The 22983-nt window shown below is 44.7% G+C and overlaps 1 protein-coding gene across 1 annotated transcript in view; it reads right to left on the bottom strand.

Moving 5' to 3' along the window:
• Positions 1-20921, bottom strand: part of PEX7 (peroxisomal biogenesis factor 7) — a 387996-nt gene extending 367075 nt beyond the window's left edge. The window contains exons 1-3 of the mRNA XM_082250007.1: positions 20674-20921; positions 12720-12777; positions 8035-8185 (exon numbers count right to left, since the gene is read on the bottom strand). Of these exons, the coding sequence (XP_082106133.1) occupies positions 8035-8185; positions 12720-12777; positions 20674-20800 (336 nt within the window). The 5' untranslated portion in view covers positions 20801-20921. The remainder of the gene's footprint in view (positions 1-8034; positions 8186-12719; positions 12778-20673) is intronic.
• Positions 20922-22983: the final 2062 nt, after the last annotated feature.

Below are 22983 nucleotides of genomic sequence, written 5' to 3'. Positions count from 1 at the left end.
AGTAACCTGCGACGCTCGTTGGCAGGCTGGGACTCAATAAGGATCTATATTACCCAGTGCGAGGCCCAGCTCTGCATCACTTGTAGTCCTCCAGGAAAAAGTTCCTGACTAACTAGTGATAGTGAGAGAAATAAAAACCTATTTTCAGAAGAAAAATACATATTGTCAGAAAAAAACAAAGAAAAACCGAGACACTAGGTCCCGGCTAGAAAAGCTAGCCTACTCCTAAGCTAGGCAGCATAAATACTGAGGACCAGTTGTGACTGGATCAGGGATAATGGCTGGGGACGGCTCCCTAGAGGTGTGTCTAAGTATCGAAAAGTTTTGTATTAACATTTCTATCTGCCTAGCTTACTCCTGCAGAGGGCACCATTACCCAATAGTGAAGGCTTATATGGATCGGCGGCGACTGTCAGAGGACATAAGAGAAATATATATGAATATTTTTAAAGTCCATAAAAGTTAGTGAAAAAAATGTATCAAAAATGTATATAAAAGTCCAACAATATTAAGGTATGATATTTCTTGTACAAAAGTTTTTATTTAAGAAAAGGCATAAACATAAATCAAAGCAAGGTATGTGTGTACAATGCGAAAAATGGAACATATAAAACAGGTAGCAACAAAACGAGGTACAAACATAGGGCATAAGTCAAACTTAAAATATTGTAAACTAGATAAAGTTTATCAGCAAAAAGTCGTTAGACTGGGACCAAAAGTCCCCCTAGTGGCATATAGTGCAATAAAAACAACAGGAGAAAAAATCCTAGAGTGTTCCATCGATCAGATGTAGGCATGGTCTTAAGTACCGAGCAAGAAGAGAAAATGGCACAAAGAGACAAAGGAAAAAGAGAGGAAAGAAGAAATGAGAAAAGGAGACAAACAAAGAAAGAGACGACAATAGAAGAAGACTAAGGAGAGGATGGGGAAAAGGAAGGGAGAACGGGACCTGTGGGGCGAGTGACCGGGGGGCATTAAATGGAAAGAAGAAACTATCGCGGTCAATTTTTCATTAACCACTTGCCGACCGCCGCACGACTATCTACGGCGGCGGTCAGCCCCTCACAGGCAAAGTGACGTAGGTCTACGTCGCTCGCCTGTGAGGGTTTAGGGAGCGAGCGCGCGCCGCCGGAGGCGCGCTCCCGCTCCCGCGTGGTCACGGACCCCCCCGCGCGCGTGACCGGCGGACCCGATCGCCGCCGGCCACTCTGCGATCGGCGGGGGAGAGGGAGATAGTCAGGCAGCTTGTGTAAACAAGCTGCCTGTCATTCTCCTCTCTGTATGAGAGCTGATCACATGGATCTACTATGTAGATCCATTGATCACTCTGCATACAGTTGAAGCCACAGCCAATCACAGTTAGAATCACGCCCCTAGGGACACACACAGCCCCTCCCTCTCAAATAAAGTTAACCCCTTCACTACCAGTGCATTTTTACAGTAACAGTGCATATGTATAGCACTGATTACTGTAGAAATGTCACTGGTAACCCCAAAAGTGTCAAAAATGTCAGTCAAGGGTCCGATCTGTCCGCCGCAATGTCGCAGTACCGCAAAAAAAATCGCAGATCGCCGCCATTACGCGTTAAAAAAAAAAACAACAAAAATGACAAAAATCTTTCCCTTTGTTAGTAAACGCAATAACTTTTGCGCAAACCAATCAAAATACGCTTTTTGCGATTTTTTTTACCAAACATAGGTAGCATAAAACAAATTGGCCGAAAATATTAAAAAATTTTGATTTTTACATTTTTTTTTGGGGGAATTTCATATAAAAAAAAGGGAAAAATATTGCTATTTTTGCAAAATTTACGCTCTTTTTTTGTTTATAGCGCGTGATCAAAAAATCGCACAGGTGATCAAATACCACCAAAAGAAAGCTCTGTTTGTGGGAAAAAAAGGACGCCAAATTCGTTTCGGTACAGCGTCGCACGACCGCGCAATTGTCCGTTAAAGTCACGCAGTGCCGAATCGCAAAATGCCCTCTGGTCGTTTAGCAGCCAAATCCTCCGGGGCTTAAGTGGTTAATTAGAATATCATTCATACGGTTTTTGACCGCCTCAAAACTCAGCAACGGGGACTTTCAGGATCGGGCAATCGTCAATTTCATAGCTGTAAACAAATGCTGGGCCAACTGACGTTGTTTACGGGTCAGGTCAGGTATACAGTGCCTTGCAAAAGTATTCGGCCCCCTTGAACTTTGCGACCTTTTGCCACGTTTCAGGCTTCAAACATAAAGATATAAAACTGTAATTTTTTGTGAAGAATAAACAACAAGTGGGACACAATCATGAAGTGGAACGAAATTTATTGGATATTTCAAACGTTGTTAACAAATAAAAAACTGAAAAATTGGGCGTGCAAAATTATTCAGCCCCTTTACTTTCAGTGCAGCAAACTCTCTCCAGAAGTTCAGTGAGGATCTCTGAATGATCCAATGTTGACCTAAATGACTAATGATGATAAATAGAATCCACCTGTGTGTAATCAAGTCTCCGTATAAATGCACCTGTACTGTGATAATCTCAGAGGTCCGTTAAAAGCGCAGAGAGCATCATTAAGAACAAGGAACACACCAGGCAGGTCCGAGATACTGTTGTGGAGAAGTTTAAAGCCGGATTTGGATACAAAAAGATTTCCCAAGCTTTAAACATCCCAAGGAGCACTGTGCAAGCGATAATATTGAAATGAAAGGAGTATCAGACTACTGCAAATCTACGAAGACCTGGCCGTCCCTCTCAGCTCATACAAGGAGAAGACTGATCAGAGATGCAGCCAAGAGGCCCATGATCACTCTGGATGAACTGCAGAGATCTACAGCTGAGGTGGGAGACTCTGTCCATAGGACAACAATCAGTCGTATACTGCACAAATCTGGCCTTTATGGAAGAGTGGCAAGAAGAAAGCCATTTCTTAAAGATATCCATAAAAAAAGTGTAGTTTAAGTGCCGGTTTACACTTGTGCAAAGCGGGAACGCTGCGAATATGCAGCGTGATCCCGCATCGCCTCCGCACCTCTGGCAGTTTACACTGCCATATGCGATACGCAGGGGGTGTCAATTAAATGTTAACGACACCCCCAGTTTGATCGCATATCGCAGTGCGATCTGAAAGTTCGCACAGAATCGGATCGCATCAAGTGTGAACCACTGTGCGATTCGATCCTGATGCGGCTGAAAAAAAGGGTCCCGTGCATGTTTGGTGTGGATACAGTGCGAATTCAGCCATACAAAGTGTATGGCTGAATTCGCATCCGCACATTAGATCGCATGTAATGAAGGAGCAGTGCGCTCCGAATTACATGTGATCTCGCAAGCCGCACAAATGTGAACCGGCACTAAAGTTTGCCACAAGCCACCTGGGAGACGCACCAAACATGTGGAAGAAGGTGCTCTGGTCAGATGAAACCAAAATCAAACTTTTTGGCAACAATGCAAAACGTTATGTTTGGCGTAAAAGCAACACAGCTCATCACCCTAAACACATCATCCCCACTGTCAAACATGGTGGTGGAAGCATCATGGTTTGGGCCTGCTTTTCTTCAGCAGGGACAGGGAAGATGGTTAAAATTGATGGGAAGATGGATGGAGCCAAATACAGGACCATTCTGGAAGAAAACCTGATGGAGTCTGCAAAAGACCTGAGACTGGGACGGAGATTTGTCTTCCAACAAGACAATGATCCAAAACATAATGCAAAATCTACAATGGAATGGTTCACAAATAAACATATCCAGGTGTTAGAATGGCCAAGTCAAAGTCCAAACCTGAATCCAATCGAGAATCTGTGGAAAGAACTGAAAACTGCTGTTAATAAACGCTCTCCATCCAACCTTACTGAGCTCGAGCTGCTTTGCAAGGAGGAATGGGCAAAAAAAATCTCTCAATGTGCAAAACTGATAGAGACATACCCCAAGCGACTTACAGCTGTAATCGCAGGAAAAGGTGGCGCTACAAAGTATTAACTTAAGGGGGCTGAATCATTTTGCACGCCCAATTTTTCAGTTTTTTATTTGTTAAAAAAGTTTGAAATATCCAATAAATTTCGTTCCACTTCATGATTGTGTCCCACTTGTTGTTGATTCTTCACAAAAAATTACAGTTTTATATATTTATGTCTGAAGCCTGAAATGTGGCAAAAGGTCGCAAAGTTCAAGGGGGCCGAATACTTTCGCAAGGCACTGTGTATATATATATATATATATATATATATATATATATATATATATATATATATATATATATATATATATATATGTGTGTGTGTGTGTGTGTGTATATGTGCTTATATATGAGTATGTATATGTGTGTGTATGTGTGTACATGTGCGTTTATGTGTGTGTGTGCACATTACTTTCAATCCTGACCCCATATATGTGTACAATCAGAAGTATTTTTTTTTTTACAGCTTGTTCATAGTGCCAGCAAGAAAATGCTATTCCTCTGAAAAGCGATCCATGCTCATATCGCTTTTCAGAGGCATTTGACAGGCGGTGAAAAGGCAATATGTTGCCTCCTCACTGCCTGTTTTAACCCCCTAATGCAGGGGTGGGGAACATGCGGCCCGCACAATTATTGCGTCGGCCCGCACAATTATTGCGTCGCACCCCCCCACCCGTGCCGCTGAGCCTGTGTATGCCAGCGGAGCTGTCAAAAGGAGCCGATGGTTCCGTCCTGACAGTGTGAGTCACAGAAAAGCTTCAGAAAAGGCTGGACCCGGGGCGCAGAGCAGTGCGCCCCGAGCCCACCCATTTGTGTGACTATAGCGAATGAAAATTCGCTATTGTCACACAGATCCTCCTCCTATCCAATCAGGAAGTGGGCCGAGACCCGCTTCCTGATTGGCCAAAAGGCGAAAACATGCCATTGGTCGAGGAGGAGGCGGGAGGACTCAAGGAGAAGCCGCTGCTGCAGGTAAGTGCACTGGCTTTCTGCATTGAAAGGGGGCACGCTGTGGTCAGTCTGCATTGAAAGGGGGCAGGCTGTGGTCAGTCTGCATTGAAAGGGGGCACGCAGTGGTCAGTCTGCATTGAAAGGGGGCACGCTGTGGTCAGTCTGCATTGAAAGGGGGCACGCTGTGGTCAGTCTGCATTGAAAGGGGACACTCTGTGGTCAGTCTGCATTGAAAGGGGGCATGCTCTGGTCAGTCTGCATTGAAAGGGGGCAAGCTCTGGTCAGTCTGCATTGAAAGGGGGCACACTATACCTTGATTACTGAAGGCCCCTTTCACACTTTTGTAACCTCAAAGTCACGCAATTTTTTACAGCGTTTTTTGCCGCAAAGCAAAGCCTATTACATTTATGCATACATTTTGTACGGCCCCCGAATGATGTTACAAAAATACAAATGGCCCTTGGCAGAAAAAAGGTTCCCCACCCCTGCCCTAATGCATCATCACTATGCTGTAACTGTGTACAATGCACACAATTGCGGGGTGGTTGTAGTGCAGCCCCATGTGAACAGGCCCTTGGTTCACATCTGTGCAGCTGTGGGCTGTGTATAGGGCAGCAAATTCATTTCAGTGGGCCGCCCCACAGAAACGCCTGGGAAAAATTTTTTTTTAATGTGCTGCAGCAAAAATGCACCATATTTGCCAATGTGTAGGGGTACCATTAAGAATGAATGACACCCCTGCATGTTTGTCTGCGTGTCAGGAACACGTGCAATTTTGCGCGTATTCTGTGACACGGAGTAATGTGAACCAAGCCTTAGACTGGGGGGCCCCCAGACTGAAAATACTTTCAAGATGCCCTGACTGGAAAAAGATGGAGAAACACCGGCATAGAGGAACCCGTCTCTCCATTTTCCCCCTGCAGCCACTGAATGCCTGGGGGAGGGAGAGGAGGAGAAGCGGGGGGGAAATGAAGAGATTGGTTCCTTTATATGCAGCTACCTCCAAAGCTGCTCCTATGCAGCTTCTTTCTGCTGACCCCCCCCCCCCCCCCCGTCTCTACAGCTCTGCAAGGTACCCCCTTCCCCTCTCCCACTGGCTGCTTCAGGGGATCTGTCAGGATGAAGCCTTTTCTGAATGGAGAGTCAATGATCCATACCGATCACTGACTCTGTCTACTCATAACTGAAACATAGTAAACTGTATTTACAATGCTTCAGTATGTGAATGAATGGGAAGCTCTTTACAGAGCTATTCCTATCCATTTGTTCTGTGCAGCTTCTGTGAGGCTTCAGAGAAGGAGATGGAAAGCTGTGTCTCAAAGGTGGAATATCAGGGGTCTGTTTAGACTCCTGATATTTCTCCTAAAAAACTGTAAAAAATATAAAAGAAAAATAATATTGTGAAAAAAAAAATGAATAAAGCAAATGGTAGAAAAATTTAATTAAAAAAAAACTACTAACACCAATGGCAGAACTACCACACAAACATTGCACTTGCGACCGGCCCTGGCGTTCTGCCACCAGGCTGGGAGGGAAGGGCCCTGTCCGTGGGGCCCTTTATGGTTTCTTGCATCGGGGCCCTGAAGGTTCTAGTTACACCACTGCCATATACACAATCCTATACCCACAGTTGATCCAGAGGAAGGCGACAAAACCCCCAGCAAAGCATGATCCAATTTGCTACAGCAGGGGAAAAAAATTCCTTCCAGATCCCCCCAAGAGGCAATCTGATATTACCTGGATCAACTTTACCTATAAATATTAGTACCAGAACCACCTCTGGAGGGAGTCTATTCCACATTTTCACAACTTTTACGGTGAAGAAACCTTTCCGTATTTGGAGAAAAAATCTGTTTTCCGCTAGACATAAAGAGTGCCCCCTTGTCCTCGGTGTTGACCTTAAAGTGAATAACTTAACACCAAGTTCACTATATGGACCCCTTATGTATTTATACATGTTGATGATATCCCCCTTAGTCTCCTCTTCTCAAGAGAGAAAAAATTCAGTTCCTCTAATCTTTTCTCATAGTTGAGCTCCTCCATGCCTCTTCTCAGTTTGGTTGCCCTTCTCTGCACTTTCTCCAGTTCCCCGATATCCTTTTTAAGAACTGGTGCCTAAAACTGAACTGCATATTCCAGATGAGGTCTTACTAATGATTTGTACAGGGGCAAAATTATATCTCTCTCTCTGGAGTTCATGCCTCTGTTAATACAAGAAAGGACTTTGCTTGCTTTGGAAACCGCAGCTTGGCATTGCATGCTATTATTAAGTTTATGATCTACCAGAACACCCAGATCCTTCTCCGTTATGGATTCCCCCAGTTCTACTCCGCCTAGTATGTATTAGACATGCATATTCTTAGCACCCAAGTGCATACCTTTACATTTATCAACATTAAACCTAATTTGCCACATAGTTGCCCAATGAAACAGTGCATTGAGGTCAGCTTGTAAATTGGAGACATCCTGTAAAGAAGTTATTCCACTGCAAAGCTTGGTGTCATCTGCAAAGACTGAAATAGTACTCAGGAGCCGCTCAATTGTTACCCCAGCATGCGGGAGGGGACGCCCCCCCCCCACTCCCGCTGCCTCCCGCGGCTCTGCCTGGGTCTCCCGTCCCACCGGGAGACCCGAGTAATCAGCCGGCATGTCCGCCAGCTGGTTGGAGTCCCGATCAAAGCAGGATTCGGGCTTCAATCGGGTCTCCGATGACGTAACCTGGAGGCGACATTCATGACGTCACATCCGGGTTACTCGGCTGCTAAAGGCGCCAAATTTAAAAAGTGACAGTATTCAAAAAATGACGTTTTCAGCATTTTGAATACATGGAAGTGCAGTGGAGGGGTCTAGGGTCTTTTAGACCCCGATCCCTCCATAAAGAGTACCTGTCACTGTCTATTGCTGTCACAAGGGATGTTTACATTGCTTGTGAAAGCAATAAAAGTGATCAGATTTCTTTTTTTTTAAAACCTGTGCTAAAAATAAAAAAATAAATAAAATAAATAATAAATGTTTGGGGGTTCTAAGTAGTTTTCTAGCAAAAAATATGGATTTTAACTTGTGAACAACATGTGTCAAAAATAAACTCGGTCCTTAAGTGGTTAATTAAAGAAAAAAGCAGGATGTTATATTTGTATCATACCTCCTGGAGGTGCTCTCTGAATACACGTAAAGGTCCTTGAGGGTTGGATACATCCCACAACTGGAGAGATCCATCTCCACAAGAGGTAACAAGAATGTTCTCACTGATCTCACTCCATGTTATATCAAAGAGGGCATCGCTCCAGTCAAAGCTGTAGGAGGCAAAACATGAAATGAAAGGGAGAATGTAAACAGATAATTAACAGTCTATGAACAAAAGAAGAAAACATTCCAATTGTACATAGAAAAAGGGGAATGTAGGTTGGAGTACAACCAGACATGCCCAAAAAAGGGGAAGTTGACTTTCAAAAGGCACATAATGAGATCCATAACTCTCTTTGTCTTTGTACTCCAACCTACATTCCCCTTTTTCTATTGACTCATTTGGATGATGGCACTTATTGGGTAGTTTATTTTCATTTCTATTCCAATTGTACAGTTTTTAAAAAAAAAAAAAAATCACCAGGTTAAAAAAACTCCCAAAACTCATTAGATTACTTTTATGTTTTTTGGGGGCTTAAGTGAAATTTTAACCACCTTCTAAATCTTTCTTGTTGTCCATGACTCCAGAGAGGAGATTTCACCCAATTCCTAGCCATATTGCAAAACTTGGCTGTAAGAATAAAATGGTTCTAAAGACAGGAGACTTTTACCTTAATACATTTTCTGCATTAAGGTAAAAATTGTCCCAGTACTGTAATTATAATGCCTCCTCGCCTCCCTATCTGAATCCTATCTCCATAGTTTAACCCGTCTGCAGCCATGCTGGTCTATGTTTCTCTCCTCACAGGACACAGAGGCAGCAGTGTGAATCATTGGCTCCTGCTGCTGTCAATCAAATCCTATGAGACTGGAGCAGGGAACAGGGTCAGACTGTTCTGTGTGTGTCTATATAAGCACACAGCTCTGCTCAGAAATTAGCCCACAGGTGTGCCCCAATAGGAAGCACCTATGTTCCTTTATAACCGCTTTAACTTCTGACTACTGGCTTTAAAGAGCATGTTTTATTATTATAATTAGAGTGTCATAAATCCCCTACTGAATTCTCCATAGAAATGTAAAGGCTATGCCATCTAACTGTATACTGGCTTTCACTTCAGATCCTGAACTGGAGAAAGTCTCCCTACTTTGGTTGAAGGCATCAGTAAACATCAAGTAGGGAAACGTTCTCACCAATCTGAAACAAAATCAAATAGTGTTGTTCTATGAAGTGTACACAGAATACATTCAGAGATGTGATGATCAGTGGGAAAACATTTCAAACCCTTATCATTGTAAATGTAAAGAGAACCTATTAAAAAGTCAATTCAGTTTTTTTTGCAACAAAGTAATGGCAAGATCATCTAAAGCTCTTAAGGTCCCTTTCACACGGGCGTTCCGCATGTCCGCAAATCATCCTATTTTTTTGCAAATGATATACGGACATAATTTAAGTCAATGGGATTGCGGATGTCAGCGGATGACCATCCGCTGACATCCGATTTTCGTCCTTTCAGTTCTGTTCTGTTTTTTGGAACGGAACAGAACCCTATTTTTGTTCCGTTTAAAAAAACGGAATGGATGCAAAATCGGATGTCAGCGGTGTCATCTGCTGACATCCGCAATGCCCATAGACATACATTATGTCCGTATATCATCCGCAAATGGATGGGATGGTATGCGGACATACGGAGCGGATGACACAAGTGGTGGTTATCTATTACATAACTTACATTAGTTTACATCTCTCAAAAAAAAAAAAAAACACCCTTACAACAAACCCACACATTGCCTATTCAAGGCAAAGTAACGGGTTGGCGTAAATGCTCCTCCTCTGCCCCTGAAATATGTGGCCCTTTTTGTGTAAAGGAGAACATTTGACTCTGTCCTTTCCTACCATGACGTAGGCACTGGTTACCTAAGCCAGACTTAAGTGATCTCATGGGGGAAAAGGGCAAAGATCTTTGCCTGTGCAGACTCCAACGCACACCAGTTGGGAAGTTTGAATAGGGCATACACTTAAAAAACTTCCAGTGTCCTCCCAGATAATCAAAGCAGAAAAATTATAAAACCACTTAACACATAAGTGAATTAGCACTTATACATTACAGCATAAGGCCACATGCAAACTAGCTGAGTGCGGCACATCCCAAGCGTTTTTGGGTGCTTATAATGAGGCACAGGTGCAGCATCCAGTCCTGTTGCCAGCAGCTTGTCAAAATTCTATAAATGGCTGACACACACAGTGGCTGGAGACAGCTGGATACTGTACCAAGTGGTACTTGCATTTAGGGTCGTATACAATTATTGACATAATTACAGAATGCATATGGCCATAAAAGCAAGCACCACTCAGTAAACCATCCAGCCACCACATATTTTAGCCTGTCAAAATCTATGATGATACAGCTCTGTCTTGCAGACTCCTGAAAAAGCCAGGATGCAACACACACGGGCCTAAACGCTAATGTGCACATGGCCTTAGATGGCTGGGGAGTGCAGAGAAGGTGAGTACAAGCAGTGGAGGGTGTGGGCTAGCTAGTGATCCGGTTACCTTGCCCAGAGTGGGTTGTGAGACCTTAGACTTGTGTAAGCTCCCACCCTCCTATTGGGAGTAGGAGACCAAGGTGGCAGGGGAGTCTGGGGATTATAAGTAGCGAATATGGTGGGTTGTCTGGGAAACCTGTTACTTTTTCCCTGAACAGAGGGAGGGACCTTATCCCTGTGTAAACTACAGCCCAAACTGATCAGAAACTTTTTAACACCTTGCTCATTGCTGGGTTTCAGCAGGAGAACAAACTACACGTTCTCCAAAAGTTCAGTTTTTGAAACATAACATTAAGGTACCACTTTAAAAAAAACCTTGAAATACAAATTATTAGAACATATCAAATTGCATTAACTGCTTTTTTTTTTTTTTTACAGCGGTAAGTTAAAAAATGGCAGCTTGACGGACTCTAATGTATTGCCATCCTTTATAAACACCACTGAGGAAACAGCCTTTGGGCTGCCATTGTTTCAGTTAATCATTGAGAACGGAGCCATCATTAGTTCATAGACCCTGTGTACTGAGCCCATCTGAAAAGATCTATAGTATGTGATCACTATGATAACCAATTACAACGATCACATAGTAATGTTTACATTGATATTCCCGCCCCCTTCCTATTGCAACAAAGGTAGGAGAGGAATCGTAGTAATCTATGAATAGTAAATTAATGAATTAATCAGCAGCAGATGCTAATCCACTTTCATTTTTTTACGCAGTGTAGGGTTGTTTTGTTAACCCTCTATTTTACTACACATCTAAGCTCCTTCCTGCCTCTGATTGTGATTTATATATTAACCCTTTCACTGCCAAAGCCATTTCTGCATTTTGTTTTGTTTACACACATGTACACACGTTTAAAAAAAGTGCATTTTAGGGCCTGAAGATGACATAAAACCCGCAAAACATTAAATATTTGCTGAAAGCAGATATACAATTTTTTATGTCACACGATTTTAGCGCTTTATGAAAAACAACATTTCAGAAAAAAATAGACTAAAGTTATTTTATGCACAACTGTGCTCGTGTTGGACTAATCCTAGGTGTGCCACATCCCGGGTAAGAATTGCAAAGAAAAATTTCCCCTGGTTGTGGGACTTTTTAGGCACTGGTTTAAGGAAGTTGAATGTAAACAACAAAATATTTAAAGCGGTTGTAAACCCTAAAAAATAAAAAAAAATAAAAATAATAAAAAACCTGCAAGACAAAGGCATAATGAGCTAGTATGCATCGCATACTAGCCCATTATGTGTAACTTACCATAGAACGAAGCCCCGACACGGACCCCCGGACATCGCTGCGGGCGCTGCCATGATCCCTCGCCGTCTCTTCCGGGTTCGGCGGCTCCGGCACGGTGAGTGGCCGGAAGAGACGGCTCCGGCGCGATGATTGGCCGGAGCCGCGATGACGTCAATCCCGCGCATGCGCGCGGGAGTGATTTTCCGGCAAGCTCCCGGCAAACTAATTGAAGGTCCCCCCGGACCTTCAGAGCGCATGCGCCGCTTGCGCGAGCGGCTACATGCACTGTAAATATCTCCTAAACCATGCCGGTTTAGGAGATATTATTTGTACCTACAGGTAAGCCTTATTATAGGCTTACCTGTAGGTAAAAGTGTCAAAAAGCGGGATACTACCGCTTTAATGAAAATACAATTTATTAGAAAAAAATTATTTTTTTCTAATAAATTGTATTTTCATTAAATATTTTGTTGTTTAAATTCAACTTCTTTAACCCAGTGCCTAAAAAGTCCCACAACCAGGGGAAATTTTTCTTTGCAAAAGTTATTTTATGACAAATTATTTTACACAATTTTTTGGCAAAGTATAAAAGGTGAGATTGTGCTGAGTTAAAAGAAACCCAAACCTTAAAAGTAAGGCAGAATTTAAGGGAAGATTTTTTTTCTTTTCTATAGCAAAACAATTGTTAAAAAAAAATTGTTATAAAATACCACCAAAAGAAAGCCCTACCTGTTAAAAACAAAATAATATCAAATAAATTTGGGTACAGTAATGCATGACGGGGTAACTGTCAGTCAAACTATTACAGCACTGAAAAATTAAAAAATGTGCTGGTAATGAAGGGGTATTACAGGCTCGTCAAAAAAAATTGTTCATTGTCACAAATGTGGAATGCATAAAAATATAATAAAACAAATTACCTTTTAATGCAAACAAGTCCAGCTTCATTTTGTTCTAATAAAAATAAAGTACCACACCCTAAGGAAACCAAAGCAGTAAACATTGTGAGTAAATATGCAGTCACTCAATTCAGAATAAAGTAAATAAACAAGTAAAATTCTGTTTTGAAAATACAGAGTCTCTGTAAAATGTGCCATTGTTATTATTCACATCATCTACCGTTTATTATAACAGTTTGTTAATGTCATTTTCTGCAAGCTGTAAACTCACAAATCTACTAATATGAATCAACACATTTTAACTGACTGATCAAAAATCCCCCCTAATGTACAGTATCTCACAAAAGTAAATACACCCCTTACATTTTTGTAAATATTTTATTATATCTTTTCATGTGACAACACTGAAGAAATGACACTTTGCTACAATGTAAAGTAGTGAGTGTACAGCTTGTATAACAGTGTAAATTTGCTGTCCCCTCAAAATAAATCAACATATAGCAATTAATGTCTTGCCTAAAGTCAATGTCTGGCACTGGGGAGCTACAGTGCATTGAGGGAACCATGAATGCCAACATGTACTGTAGCATACTGAAGCAAAGCATGATCCCCTCCCTTCAGAGACTGGGCGGCAGGGCAATATTCCAACATGATAAAGACCGAACACACCTCCAAGACGACCACTGCCTTGCTAAAGAAGCTGAGGGTAAAGGTGATGGACTGGCCTAGCATGTCTCCAGACCTAAACCCTATTGAGCATCTGTGGGGCATCCTCAAACGGAAAGTGGAGGATCCACCAGCTCCATAATATCATCATGGAGGAGTGGAAGAGGACTCCAGTGGCAACCTGTGAAGATCTGGTGATCTCCATGCCCAAGAGAGTTAAGGCAATGCTGGAAAATAATGGTGGCCACACAAAATATTGTAATTTGTGGCCCAATTTGGACATTTTCACTTAGGGGGGTACTCACTTTTGTTGCCAGTGGTTTAGACAATAAAGGCTGTGTGTTGAGTTATTTTGAGGGGACAGCAAATTCACACTGTTATACAAGCTGTACACTCACTACTTTACATTGTAGCAAAGTGTAGTTTCTTCAGTGCTGTCACATGAAAAGATATAATAAAATATTTACAAAAATGTGAGGGGTGTACTCACTTTTGTGAGATACTGTATAAAGAATTCCAAAATAAAACAATACAGCTTTCATGGAGGGGAGTGTCAGAAGTCACATTATATTATTTTTTTTCCTGCATGTTAGTAAATGATACTTTACATCTGACTTATGTGGGCAACGTGTTATTTTTTTTAATTTTTTTAGCAGAATACCCTGCAAACAAAATAATGCAGACTACAGAAAGTTTATAGCCAACCGCCACACTTAATTTATTTTTGCTTTTTTTTTTTTCAGCTGCTGCTCAGGACAAGGGTCCTTTCACTCAGGCGTCCTGGCGGACTCAGCTTTGCTCAGCGGGGGATGGATCCGCTGATCCCAGCTGAGCAGACAGATGACAGGTCTGTCTCTGCTCACTGTGCATAGACGGACCTGTCAGAGCCCCGCTCTCCCCTATGGGGAGGGAGGTCAGATGAAAACGGATCACCTGTTCGTTTTCATCCGATCCGCCAGATGGATGGAAAATAGGGTTACCATCCATCTGCATTTCACGGACAGGATCAGATCGGATAGCAGCGGGTGTCAGCGGATATGTCACCGCTGACATCCGCTGCCCCCTAGGGGTGAATGGAGTGTCCAATCGGGTCCGCCTGAAAAACTGGCAGGTGGACCTTATCAGAAATCCCGTATGAAAGGGGCCTTACCATCCATCCAGATTTCACAGACAGGATACCATCGGAAAGCAGCGGATGTCAGCCGACATGTCACCGATGACATCCACTGCCCCATAGGGGTAAATGTAGCGTTTAATAAGATCCGCCTGAAAAATTGACAGGGGGGCCTGATCGGAAAGCCCATGTCAAAGGGGCCTATCTTGTCTAGTAGATTATCTGCTGAACAATTTTAAAAAAATGTAGCAGTTTTTTCTGGAGCCTTTGTAAGCTAGGTGCATAGTTTCTATATGATTGTCAGCTGACCTATCTCTAGTTAGAAACAGAGCATCATCGTATACTAGTATGGAAGCTATCATTACTAACCTGCAATTGTGAGTTTTTGGGGCTGTTATGGTGACCCAACGTTTCTGGCCACAGCTAATTAAATGTTCAATTTGTATGCTCCCATAGCACATTGGTGCTGCAGGATCCAGATGCAGTGTTTACACACATCGGAATGTAGCAGACTATTTGCCTATCTGAATGAGGTCTCAAGACTGGTACACACTGGACAAAAATCAGCCGGTACCTGCCGGTTCAACAGAAACCGGCCAACATTCGGCCAGTGTTTACAGCAGCCTGTCCGGCTTCTGTTGAATAATGGAAAACCAATAGCCGATCCGCATCTGATCAGCGCTGACAGTCAATGCCTGGAGCACTGACCCATGTGTTCTGGCGGGGGGCAGTCCCCTTGTTCATTGAAGAAATCACTGTACTAACATCGCATAATTATTACAGCAAACTTCTTTTTTTTTCCATTCAACCCCAGGGATGAACCACCCGTGTGACTTTTTTTTTTTATGGCTCATGGAGCTACAAATGCATTACTATGATTTGGAAGATCAGAGCAAGGCTTGTGTGGCACAGAATAACACCAGCATGCAATGTTATATACAATGGAACCAATACGATAAAAGCAAAACTCTTCTTCATGTTCATGTCATCCTGGTAAACCTTTTTATGGCTAAATCAATCTGCTGATTTTTATAGGACTTTTTTAAAACAGGCAGCAGCCCTTGTCACCCCTCTGAAAAGTGATCTGCAGTGGAGTTGACAGGCAGCTGGTAGGCGATATGTTGTCTCCTCACCACCTGTATAAAAGTGGAATTAAAGATTAATATAACTAAAGTTTAAAACATTGCTACCCCCCTCCTCATATACATGATGCATATTCTTTGTGAAAAAGGTCTGCATTTTGTTTCTTACGTCCTTCGAAGTGGTCATGCAATCTCTAAGCTCAGGCTCCACTGTGGCAGTGAGTGGCTGCTGCAGCTGATTGGAGGGAGTGTCAAAAACAATGGGTGGGGGGCAATGGAAACTGACAGAAGATATCCCAGCTTTGGGAATTTAAGAAGTAGGGCCAAACCCTTTTTGGCCCTACTTCTCCTGTTGGATTGGGACACAGGAGCACACTTGGTTCTGCCCTCCTGTGACCCGTATTCTGTTGACTGACATCACTTGGCAGTTCCAGGCTCTGAGGGGATCCTGACTTTAGTGTCGGGATCCTCCTAGATGCCTAAGCGGCAGCTGGCTCAGCCTCTCACCATGCCGCTGACAGCCTAAGCCAGCCTCTCCCTACAAAGCCTGGTTCTTCAGTGAGCGCCGGAAGACCAGAGCAGAGAGCCGGTGACTGACAGTCACTGTTCTCTGCTCACTGAACACTGAGAAACTAGTGGCCTTTGATCGCTCACTTCTTGTTGTAGAGGCGGTGGGGAATAGATTCAGTATGTGAGTTTCATTTTTTTTAAATTCCAAACTTCTCTTTTAACCGCCCTGGCGGTATGATTGTTTGCAATTTTAGGTGCTGATAGCATTTTGCAAGTAATTCTTAAGGACCAGCAGCCCAAACCAAATATTTACATGTGATTTTTTTTTTACTGTGTATTCTTCTTTATAACATCTCGGGTATGATAAAGTTTGAAACACAAAATCATAAATTATAATATAATAAATAACTATAAATAAGTTAAAGTATATATATATATATATATATATATATATATATATATGTGTGTGTGTATACATATACATATATATATATATATATATACATACACATACATACATATTATATATATATATATATATATATATATATACACATACACATATATAGATATACGTGTATATTTAAATAAAAAGTACAGTAAAACTGCAAGAAGGGGCACTGGGGGGGGCAAACTAATGTCAATGTATTTTATTTAGTAATGTAATCGAATAGGATTACAATATATCAGTGTGTTTGTGTGTTTTACTATTTAAATTTGCCGCCGGTTTCACCCCCCTGTGACGTGACGCTCGCAGGAGACAGAAGCCGGGGCTCACAGCATCAGGCGGAAGATCCGGCCGCCGTATGCAGCAGGGACACATTGCGGGATCCCGGGGACAAGGTAAGTAACCTCTACCAGGATCCAGCGATGCTCCCTGTCGATACCCCGAGTGTTACCGCTAATGGCACTGAAATTCCACCCCGAGCCACACACGGGAATACCGCCAGGGAGGTTAAGCCCTATTGTTAAGCTGCTTGCTGACACTAAAGCTCCATTTATATTAACCCATTTTGAAAGTTGCATGATTTCCAGTGTGACTTTGGAGCGCGACTTTGATCTGACTTTGGATTCTCCGGACCAAAGTCACATCAAAATTCAGAGTGCAGGAAACTTTTCTGACATCGCAGTGACTTTTGTAGTGTCAGTAGGTACGGCTATTATAGAAATACACTGAATTTCACATGTTTTGCGACTTGAGGTCTCACAAGTCGGATCCCAAGTCGCCAAGTGTGAATGGAGCCTGGAGGGACTCGAGCTTAGAAATCCCGTGACTGCACCAAAGGTAGTAAAAGAGGCATTTACATGAAGCTATTTTACAAAACAGTATGCATTTGTATGGGGAAGGGGGGGAAGCAATGTTTAAATCTGGGTTATATTAGCCTTTACTTTCCCTTTAAGGCTCGGTTTCCACTAGTGCGGCTACGAAGTCGTGCTACTTCTAGCGCGACTTCGTAGCTAAAGTTGTTTGCGGCTTTCAGTGAGACTTGTCCCTTATTATAGAGGGAAGTCGCACTGAAGACGGCTCAAAAATAGTGCACAAACTACTTTTGAAGTCGCCGCAACTCAAGTCGCGGCAATGGAAACGGGCCAGATAGAAATCAATGGCTTTTGACTTGCTGTGCAACTTGACATGTGTCAAGTCGCACAAGTGGAAACCGAGCCTTAAACTGAAAGAGAACATTTATACTTGCAGTAGGGGAGCAGTAAATATAAGAGCTTGAGCCCACCTTGTCTTGTTTTTTTTATAACCCATATGTGCAGTGGCAAGAGGCTGAGATTTAATGCCCATATGCTGCATATATACATTCCTGGGCTGCAGAGCTTGCAGTGCTGAGAGCATGCTCATTGTTCAGTCCCAGCACAGTGATGGAACTGTCAAAGACAGCTCTCATTCTCCGCTCACATTTGATAGCCGGCAGGACTGGTTCCTAATCATGTGATCACAGCCAATCACAGTGGTCACATGCAACCCAGCTGAAAGGGGTTAAAAAAGCACAGCAATGGGACAAAGTTTTACACATGCTGCAAAAGCAAAAATAACAACCCGGGCAGTACGCCATTGAACGCAACTCATTCAAGAGAATGGGGCCGCACTGCATCAGCGAGCCAATCACTAGCTCCTCCGTTGTGGGACTGTATTATCATAGAAAAACAAGCATTCAGGAGGCAGAGGCTCTCCTCCAGAGAGCCTGCCAGCAACTCCCGTAGTGATCTCTAAAAAGTGACCCACTGCAGATCCCTTTTCAGAGATAGCCACAAGTGTAAGGGTCTATTCACACCAGGTGTGGTGGGGTTGTGTTGGGCAGCTGTTCCAGCCAAATCCTACTGCAAGAGAAGGTAAAAATGCCTTGTCTCCTATGTGCCTGGTTCACACCGCTGCTTTCGGGTGGCGTGTGTGCTATAAAATAAAAAGTAGGACCCACCACTTTTTTTTTTTTTTTTTTTTTTTTTTTTTATTGCAGCACGAGGCAATCCACCACCTGGTGGGCAAAAGAACCTAAATTATAACTATGGTCAAAACTTTTTTTTCCATTTTGAATAGCGTAAGGGAGAGTTATAACTCCTGTCAGATTTTTTTCGCCATCTGTGTCCTATTGTGGAGATTTTCCTGCACTTCCTGTCCCATAGCCAAACAGGAAGTGAGAGGAAATCCCTCCAAAGTAAAGGGAATTCCTTGGGGACCCCCAGGCCACCAGAACTAGTGTCCCTATTGGAAGATTTACCCTCTTTTCCTACTCTGGGGACAACCCAAAATATGTGATTTTCTTTTATTTTCACTTTCAATGATAATGGTAAATAGGACAAATAGAGCAGGTGAATCTCCATAATGGCGGCACAGACAGCAATAAAAACCTAAAAATGTTCTAATTCATCTCTACTCTATCCAAAACTTTAAAAATGTTTGCCTTTAGTTATATTGTAATAAAATGTCAGTGCGAAATTTCAATAAAGTTAAAAAAAAAAAAAACAAATGAAAAGTGCAACATGCTGATCGGTGTATCAGCACTGGATATATCCAGCCGGCTCACACCACACACCAGTGTGAATGGACCCTAAAGCCTAGTACACACGCAACGATTATCGGTCGACCGATCGTCCGACTTTTGTGCAGTTGTGTTTTGTTGGTTGGACTGTGCCTAGACTGCACACGAATTTTCACGGCCAACAAAAATCTACTTCAGAAGTGATGTCATGTGCTGGTTTACTTTCCGTGTGTTTTTTCTTCTCTGAGCATGCCCAGTCTTGCTCATCAGATTTTTGTCTGCCGAAATCTGTACTGACTGACGGAAAATTGGCCATTGTGTTGACGGCCAACAAAAATTTTATAGCCTGCACACCAGATTTTTTTCGGCCGAAAAGTCGTAGTCGGTTGTCTGAAGCATCATACTAACAAGCCGAAAATCGCCGATCGGACGTTGGTCGAAAATTCACGGCCAATTATCGACGCCTGTGTACGGGGCTTTAGTCAGAGTGACCAGTGCCCCATTAATGCAGAGTGACCAGTGCATAGGGATTAGAGCGGCGTCCGATTACACAGAGCAGAGTTCTTCTGCTTACCGGGCATGGCCGCTGTCATGTGAAGTCCCATTTCCTGGACCAGCTCCTATGATAGACATCACCAGTGTGCGGTCTATCATAGTTTGGCGGTGGTCCAGGAGGCGTGATTCCGTATGACAGCAGCCGCTCCGAGTAAGCTGAAGAACCCTGCTCTGTTTAAAGCGGAGTTCCACCCAAAAGTGGAACTTCCGCTTTAGGGAGTCCTGACTCCCCGACATGCCACATTTGGCATGTCATTTTTTGGGGGGGGGGAGCGGGTACCTAGTTTTGACAGGTACCCGCTCCCACTTCCGCTCGGAGCGCCGCGGCGCCCTGAGCGGAAGTTCTCCTCTCCCCCTCCCTCCCTGCAATCTTCTGGGACACGTCAGAGGTCCCAGAAGATTGCCGGCCAATCACGGCGCGCAGCGCGACTCGCGCATGCGCAGTGGGTACCCGGCTGTGAAGCCGCAAACTGTAACAGCCGGGTGCCCACAGCAGTGATGCCGGCGCCGAGGGAGAGGATCGAGGCTTCAGGCGGCCGCATCGCTGGACCGTTGGACAGGTGAGTAAATGGCTGGAACTCCGCTTTAATGCCTCCCCCCTCCCCTCCGGAGGCAGCCCAATAGGCTCAGTGGAACCTATGCCAGGGCTGGCCCTGGGCGCACCTCCCCTGCCCCAGCTCACGTTGCACCCTGCAAAGCGGGGACAAAACCAGGGACAGTGTCCTCAGTCCGGGGATTTCTGGTCACCCTACCCTAAGTGGTTGCCGGCCAGTTGCAATGTGGCCCCTATTAGCTGTACTGCCCACCAAACACAACAGGATTTAACTTTTGCTGTGGCATGGCAACATATGTACAGCCGCGATTGGCTGCTTGCTCTTTAGGTGGATGGTCAGGTGGCATAAAACCATGAATCAACCACTCTCTGGCTGCCCCTGTGAACCTAAACAAGTTATATTCAGAGATATTCTAAGAAAGAGCCTTGCATTCAATGAGCTGAACCCAAATCACAGGAAAGCCAGCCTGGTCTAGAAAAATGATGAGCACAGTGGAGCCTCCTTCACCTGATATGCCATAGTTCTGGGAGGCTGCACAGGCCAGCCGGGATGGGACGTATGGAGAGAACTCCACAGCATAGCCGTGCCTGGCAGGGAGTCTGAGAGCTCGGGTCACACCGCCAACTGATGCCATAGCCTGCAACTCAGCATAGCCACCTGCAGCGTGTCAGTATCGGACCGAACAGCGGCTGTCTACATTAAGCGTAATGGGAAATGACGTGCTTGTGTACTATGAACCATCACACACACCAGAGCAATGCCTATAAGCGGAAGAGCGAGGCATCCTGGGAAGATGAGTTACCACAACAACGCTGACGTTTATCTCATATTCTAGTTGTCTAAGGACCCAATAGAAATAAAAAGTGAGAGTATTTGCCATTGCTCCCTCCGGCGGCACCAGGGTGTACTGCTTCTAGTTGTCCAAGGACCAATAGAAATAAAAAGTGAGAGTATTTGCCATTGCTCCCTCCGGCGGCACCAGGGTGTACTGCTTCTAGTTGTCTAAGGACCAATAGAAATAAAAAGTGAGAGTATTTGCCATTGCTCCCTCTGGCGGCACCAGGGTGTACTGCTTTCCTGATAACAACAAATGTAAACTACTGCAGGTGCGCCCAACCGCTGACCCTGTGATGCGGCCCGCCACTTCCTGCTTTGGGATGGTGGGTTGGAAAGCCCAGATCACGGGTTCCCGACCCGCCATTCCAGAGCATCAGTGTGAAGAGTGATACCAATTACACTTCGCCTCCTGGGACAGCTCCAGGGAACGGCTAACGGTGCCTTCCAGCCACGCCCACCCTGGGTGATGACCAACAGTACCTGCCAGCTACACCCACCTTGGGGGACGGCCAACAGTACCTGCCAGCCACACCCACCCTAGGAGACAGCCAAAAGTGCCTGTCAGCCACGCCCACCCTAGGGGATGGCCAACAGTACCTGCCAACCACACCCACCTTGGGGGATGACCAACAGTACCTACCAGCCACACCCACCCTGAGGAACGGCCAAAAGTGGCTGCCAGCCACGCCCACCCTGGGGGATGGCCAACAGTACCTGCCAGCCACACCCACCCTGAGGAACGGCCAAAAGTGGCTGCCAGCCACGCCCACCCTGGGGGATGGCCACCAGTACCTGCCAGCCACACCCACCCTGGGTGACAGCCAACAGTACCTGCCTGCCACACACACCCTGGGGGATGGCCAACAGTACCTGCCTGCCACACACACCCTGGGGGGCGGCCAACAGTACCTGCCTGCTACAACCGCCCTGGGGAACAGCCAACAGTATCTGCCAGCCACACTCATCCTGGAGGGCGGCCAATAGTACCTGTCTGCCATACCTACCCTGGAGGACTGGCAACAGTATGTGCCAGCACACCCACCTTGGTAGGACAGCCACCAGTACCTGCCAGCCACACCCGCCCTGAGGGACAGCAGCAGCCGCCAGCCATACCCACCTGAGGGACAGCAGCAGCCTCCAGCCATACCCGCCTGGATAGGAGAAGGGATGAGTGGGATACTCCAACTGTATAAACTATGCACAATTGCTGGGACTGCTGAATATAGCTGAATGCGGCAAGGCCGCTGCTTCACCTTGACACTACAGTGAAGAAGTATTAGATGAACTGTACTGTACTGTAGATCACTCTTCAGGGCCCTACTCAGTACCCCCTTTGTCCCTATTCTTCAGGGTTCTACACGGCACCCCCTTTTCTGTAACACTCTGTGTGAGCTGATCCTCTGACTTCACTGGAGTGGTCCCCCTTCCTGGGCAGACCCTTTGGCAAGTCCCCTGGTACTCACGGACACTGTTTTTCCCAGAAGACTCTGCCAGCAGCAGCTCCCCCGTAATTTTCTCTGGATCCTCTGCAGCTCAGCTCCACACCTGGTTCACTAGGCCGACTGCCTGTGACCACTTTCCTCATACAACAGGAGAAGAGACAGCCATCCACCTCCTCCTGGGACTCTGCTTCCCGCCAAAGACGACCTGTCACATGTCCCCCTGCCTTTTATGAGCAATCCCGGGACACACTGCAAGAATGTGTCACTGGCTGGTTTTCCTCCACTGTCCAACAAGCTCCCTTATTGGATACAGTGGGGATACTCCCTCAGAACCAGTGAATCACACCTAGATACATGCAACGGGCAACCTAAAAGATCAGGCTCCCCTGATAAGCAGAAGGAGCATACAATGCTCAGTGGCGGCCCGTGCATAGGGGGCGCCAGGGCGCCGCCCCCCTACCCCTAAAAAAAAGAAAAAAAAATGACAATGCGAACAAATAAAGTTTTACAAAAGAAAAAATTGGGTTCGCCGGCCTCT

Source organism: Pelophylax lessonae, assembly GCF_965119305.1.
Source record: "Pelophylax lessonae genome assembly, chromosome: 3".
Taxonomy (NCBI): domain Eukaryota; kingdom Metazoa; phylum Chordata; class Amphibia; order Anura; family Ranidae; genus Pelophylax; species Pelophylax lessonae.
This window is presented reverse-complemented; position numbering and strand designations above follow the sequence as displayed.